The sequence below is a fragment of the Dipteris shenzhenensis genome, chromosome 11 (assembly GCF_047967505.1).
Source record: "Dipteris shenzhenensis isolate YYH24624 ecotype China chromosome 11, Dip_SZ_1.0, whole genome shotgun sequence".
Taxonomy (NCBI): Eukaryota; Viridiplantae; Streptophyta; class Polypodiopsida; order Gleicheniales; family Dipteridaceae; genus Dipteris; species Dipteris shenzhenensis.
The window spans coordinates 5,215,648-5,221,619 of record NC_141606.1 but is presented as its reverse complement, the minus strand read 5'-3'; the positions used below and the strand labels follow the sequence as shown (position 1 = coordinate 5,221,619).

The 5,972-nt window shown below is 45.0% G+C and overlaps 1 protein-coding gene across 1 annotated transcript; it reads right to left on the bottom strand.

The window, feature by feature from the left end:
* Positions 1-1,268: 1,268 nt before the first annotated feature.
* Positions 1,269-4,270, bottom strand: LOC147896527 (pentatricopeptide repeat-containing protein At5g27110-like). The gene has a single exon (XM_087382023.1). The coding sequence runs from the start codon at positions 3,977-3,979 to the stop codon at positions 1,502-1,504; it is 2,478 nt and encodes an 825-aa protein (XP_087238149.1). The 5' UTR covers positions 3,980-4,270; the 3' UTR covers positions 1,269-1,501.
* Between the last annotated feature and the right edge of the window lie 1,702 nt (positions 4,271-5,972).

The following is a 5,972-nucleotide window of genomic DNA, read 5'->3' as shown; positions in this document are numbered from 1 at the left end:
CAAGGTGAAATTTGGCATGTCTGTAATACGGCCAGAACATATATCTAGAATATGCCCAAATTCATCCTCTGAAAACACCAAAAATAGTCCAGGGACATGCCCAGACTCATGCCTTGTCTTGTCACAATGTAATCCTTTGCATGTCGGTTCAGGCAGTCTCTTGCAGCATTTCAAATTCAATAGAAAATTTGGTTTGCATGTTGCGTTCACATCAAAGCATGCTTTCATTCCCTTTGTTTCGGGCAAAAACCCTCATCAGAATCCCTGTGGCCAATCACCCGTCCTTTGCTTTGAAATCAGTTCTGCCATATACAACCCCTTCCAAGCATCCACGGACTGTATTGTCCAAAGCCAGCAAACAAGGGAAATCCATGAATGAGCACAAAACAAGCAGCGCCTCACATTTGAAACATGCACGCATGGAAAACCCAGAGACAGTCCACACAAAGTAGAGCACACCAGCTGCACAAGCAGCGGATCACATTCGAAAACATGCATGCATGGAACAACAAACCCAGATACAATTGAAAAAAAGTATAGCACAACAGTGGCATTACAGCAGATAACCCAAGTGGTGAACCAAGCATGTTCAAATACTATTGACAAGGTACAAAACCCACGCATGCAAACCATAGAATTGAATTACGAGCACCAAATTCAAGGGGGACATGCATCTTCCCAAGGCAGTGTTCAGTGAAAAAAGGATTCCTCACCTTGATTATGGATATGGTCGAAATCGCCAGTACCACATGGTGCTCCTTATCCGGCCATGGGCAGGTTGCACAGGCAATCTGTCTGCCCGTCTCTGGGTCACCAGCACAAGAAAGCGAGGTGGGAATGGAATTACCAGGAGTCGAAGGCAAGGCATAGTCAGAGCAAGCTCGTCCAATGGACCGAAGCTGGTGGGCGGGGAAGAGAAGGTAAGGAGGGGAGAGAGTACTGGCCTTGGAGAGGAGAAGTGCGGAGAACAATGGTATCTCTTTGGCCCCCTGAAGTGGAACAGGTGGAAGCACAATATCCGCCCAATTTTGGGGCAACTGCATAGTGGCAAGTTCACGCCATTTGTATGGTGAGGGGAATCCTATGCTTCCCCCTCTCTCCAGCCTTTGAAGTTTGAAGGTCGAAGACTGTATGGGGGAAGGGTCTTTCACCACATGGTGAAAGTTAGCTGCCATGAAATTGGCCCCTCAAACCTAGAGGGCCTCTCAAAGCATTGAAGGCCAGAAACTCTACAAAGCCCAAGATACATAATTGTAGCGAAGTCTTCATTATCATGTGTGCCTCCACAAAGTGATATGCACCCACTTCCTTCATTGATGTAGCTTGCGATTCAAAATAGCATATCATAATGCATCTTTACAAGAACAAAAACCATCGTTGGAATGATGGGATGACCTTAGCTGTCTCAAATATTGATCTCCTCAATTCTGATGTTGAATACAATCATACTCATGCAGGCTTTCACCATGATCTGCTAAAAGTCAGAAAATCGTGGCCAATTCTATGCATTCACAAAATGCCACTCTTTAATTGGCAATTTCAGTCTCATGACCAGATCTAGATTGGGTATGTACCCTTCCCATTTCACACGTGCACATAACTTTCCTAGCATAGCAGAAATCTCCTTGCTTTGCTTGTCACCCACCCCAAACTCATAAACACTATCCTTCACTTCTATCAAAGCACTTGCAGGCTTCTTTTTTGCCCCTGCATTTTGCCTCAACACCTCTATTCTAAATGCAGCATCCCAGCTACCAGCAATTGCATATATGTTTTCCATGAGCACATATGGAGCAGCAGATTCTGGATTTATCTGGACAAGCTGCTTAAAGCATTTCAATCCTAGTTCTGCTTCACCATGAGTTTTACAGGCACTCAGCAAAGCTGTCCACAACTCCTCAGACGGAGGACACTGCATACTTTCAAAAAATTTACCTGCCTCATTCAAATGTCCTGATCTAGCAAGAAGATCAACCATGCAGGCATAATGATCTATCATCGGCGCAATACCGTATCCTTCTTTCATCATCTTGAAAAATTCATGGGCCCTGCATACCAGGTTTGTATGGCTGCATGCAGCAAGAAGACATTTAAATGTAATAGCATCCGGCACTACCCCTTGTTCTTGCATGTCCTCAAAACATCGTACAGCCATGTTACCCTCATGGTTCATCCCAAATCCCCTGATCATTGCGCTCCATGATGCAACATCTTGAACTGGAAGCCCCTCAAAGACTTCCTGTGCCTCTGAAAGTGAGCTACATTTGGCATACATGTCAACCAAAGTATTGGCAACGAGAAGATCCCCTTCAAATCCCTTTTGTGCGATCAGAGAGTGTATTTCTCGGCCCTTGCTTATGGCTCCTATGCTGGCACAAGCTTTCAAGCCGCAAATAAGTGTGACACCACTTGGAGAGATGCCATCCAGTTGCATCTGTTCCAGAAACTTCAGTGCTTCATGAGCAGGTCCATGTTCGGCATATCCTGCAATTAGTGCAGCCCACGACACAACAGTTTTAACCAGTAGTTTGTCAAAGACTTCCCATGCATCTGAAAGTGAACCACATTTGGCATACATGTTGACCATAGTATTACCAACTAGAAGATTTCTTTCAACTCCCTTTTGTGCAATCTCAGCATGTATCACTCGGCCCTTTCCTATGGCTCCTACGTTGCCACAAGCTTTCAAGACACAGACATAAGTGACAGCACTTGGAGAGACACCCTCCAACTGCATCTGTTCAAAACACTTCAGAGCTTGTTGACCAGGTCCATGTTCAGCATATCCAGAGAGTAGTGCTCCCCATGAGACAACACTTCGAACTGGCAGCTTGTCAAAGACTTCCTGTGCCTCAGAAATTGAGTGACATTTGGCATACATGTCAATCAAAGAGCTGCCAATAAAAATCTCGCTTTCAAATCCCTTTTGTAAAACCTCAGCATGTATTTCTCGTCCCTTGCTTATCGCTCCTATGCTGCCACAAGCCTTTAATACACACACGAAAGTGACAGCATTTGCAGTGACACCCTCAATTTGCATCTCTTCAAAACACTGCAACGCTTCCTGAGCGGGTCCATACTCTGCGTATCCTGCAATTAGTGCAGCCCAAGACACTACATCTCGAAGCGGCAGCTTGTGAAAGACTTCACGTGCCTCTGGAAGTGAGCCACATTTGGCATACATGTCGACCAAAGTGTTGCCAACAAAAAGCACTCTCTCAAAACCCCTTTGTGCAATTTCAGCATGTATTTCCCGGCCCTTGCCTATAGCTCCTATTCTACCGCAAGCTTTCAAGGCACATATGAATGTAACAGCGCTTGGCATAACGCCCTCCAATTGCATCTGTTCAAAACATTTCAATGCTTGCTGACCAGGTCCATGTTCGGCATATCCTGCAATTAGTGTAGCCCACAACACAACATTCCGAACTGGCAACGTGTCAAAGACTTCTTGTGCCTCTAAAAGTAAGCCACATTTTGCATACATGTCGACCAATGAGCTGCCGACAAAATTATCTCTTTCAAAACCCTTTTGCAAAATTTCTACATGAATCTCCCGACCTCTTTCCTCATTTTTCAGTCTGGCGCAAGCTTTAAGTAGGGCCATAAGCGTATAACTGCTAGGACGTACACTATCTTCTCGCATTTTCTGGTACAGATGGAGAGCATGCTGCGTTTGTCCGTATTGGATATACCCTACTATCAAAGAAGTCCACGAATGCTCATTCCGAAGCACCAACCTGTCGAAAACCTGCTGAGCATCAGATACACTTCCACATTCCACAAACATTGGCACAATGTAATTCCCAATAGCCATATGAGTCTCCAATCCACTACAGCAAATGTGTACATGAACTCGCTTAGCATCCTCTAGATTTTTGTTTTTCCTGCACTGTTGCAAGATGCAGATGAAATTTTCAACCAAAGGCAGCTCCGCCGTCCTGTCCACAATACTGAGATTCTTTCCTAAGCTAAGCATCTCCCAGTCACTGCCATCTTGTACATTCCCACCTAAAGCTGGCCTTGCACATCTGGCCCGACTGTGCTAACTCCACTGCCAATGTTTTGAGAGTTGGAGCACGCCTGCTCTTTCCTTTGGGTGGGGCCCATTCCACGGATTTCGCCTGCAAGTAGCCTTGCTTTATGATCCACATGTGCAAATTCGAGGCACGCTTAGGGCCTGTGCACGCAGGGACGAAAAAGCGCGACTGGCTGCGTGAAATTTTGTTCGCACGGTTGATTAATTAGATTCAGCTGAGTGCGACCCCGATTTTGGAGGTTGGAGATTTGAGCATGCAGCGCACCTAATTCCAAGCTGCTCTGCCCCAGCCAATGAAAAATGGCCGCCTACAAACTCTCCACCTCACACTGTGACACACAGCAGCTCCACTGCAAGATGTGCAATGACGCGGTATTTGCACGTGGCGCTTCGGAGCCTCTGCCCGCCATACACACTCCTCACAGCCAATGGGAAAAAAGAAAACCAATGGCGGGTGCTAAAACCGCTTCTCCTTGTGTCTTCCTTTGCTACCCATCCATGGGCAAAAGTTGGCTCCCCATGCATGGGCACCCATTCTTCCAGCCAATGGCTTCACCTAGTAATGTCCATATCATGATGTCTTCTCTTGGAAATGCAAAATTTCAAGAATGCATCCATTGCAAATCACTATTTTCTCTCTCTCCAATGGATTGTGTGTTTGTAATAGAGAGTATTTCCAATGCCTTAAGTGTTACACCCTCCAACCCATGGGGATCAAGACTACATGGCACTTGTCTCTCACACCCAGATAAGAGCCTTAGCACAAGGGCTGATTTATGATGGGAATAAGATGGAGATAAGATGTTTTTGTAATTCCTACTTAGATCCATTTTAAACCAGCTAATTAGCTAGTTTAGAATATATATGGAATATGGGAATTAAATTGACTATTTCCATCATGCTCCATAATGCTACATTAGCACATGTCCTTGAGGATTAGGATGGCAAATGAACTTTTTTGGCATTAGTGACCTCCTATCTATCCTCATGTACTAAGAGCCTAGAATGCATCTACCCTTGCATTCTCATCTTCTCTTGCAACTTCAATAGGTCTTCTCCTGCTTCACTTTGATCCCAAGAAAATAATGAGGATTTCCCAAGTCTTTCATCTCAAATTCCTCCATGAGTAGTTTCTTGACTTGATCAATTTTCTTTGAGTGACCTCCTGTAAGGATAAGGTCATCTACGTATAGGATAAGTGCCAGTCGTAACCCCCGCCCCTCAGAAAAGAGGTAAAGTTTTGCATCAGATGGGTTGTGTTGAGCTGATCTTAAAAAAGAACTCATAAGTTCATTGGTACCATGCCTTTGAGGCCTATTTCAGCCCATACAATGCCTTCTTTAGCTTGCATACCTTGGATGTTGACCCTGGAACTTGAAATCCTAGTGGTTGATCCACATATACCTCCTCCTCTAGGGTTCCATTCAAGAATGCCGGCTTCATGTCCATCTAAAAGTTAGCCCATCCATGATGGGCAGCCAAAGCAATAATGCATATCACCACCATTATGGCTGTGGGGGCAAAGGTCTCATTAAAATCAAGTCCCTCCAATTGTGCATAACCTTTCACTACCAATCTTGCTTTGTAGTTGTCCAAGCTCCCATCATACTTCTTCTCTGCTGGAGGTGCCTATGGAGCTAGTACTAGTTCATCCTACTCCTCCTCCTTTTCCTTGCGTGTTTCAGTCTTCTCCACCTCTTTGATGGTCACACTGGGTTGGGGTAGGATTGGACGATCCTGAACCTCCTCTTTAGTTTGGGGCTCCATCTCTTCAAAGACTACATTCCTATTGATAAGGATTTGCTTCTTCAATGGGTCCAAGAGGCGATATAAGACTTTGCCATTTTGTCGAATAGTACCTGCATGTTGTGTTTGTCCATCTGGCTCACAAACAAAAGATTCTTGCATAAGTTTGGTACATAGAGTACACTGA

What these genes read in the sequence shown, in the direction of transcription:
- LOC147896527 (XM_087382023.1), bottom strand. Translation starts at nt 3,979, where the DNA reads ATGCTTAGCTTAGGAAAGAATCTCAGTATTGTGGACAGGACGGCGGAG.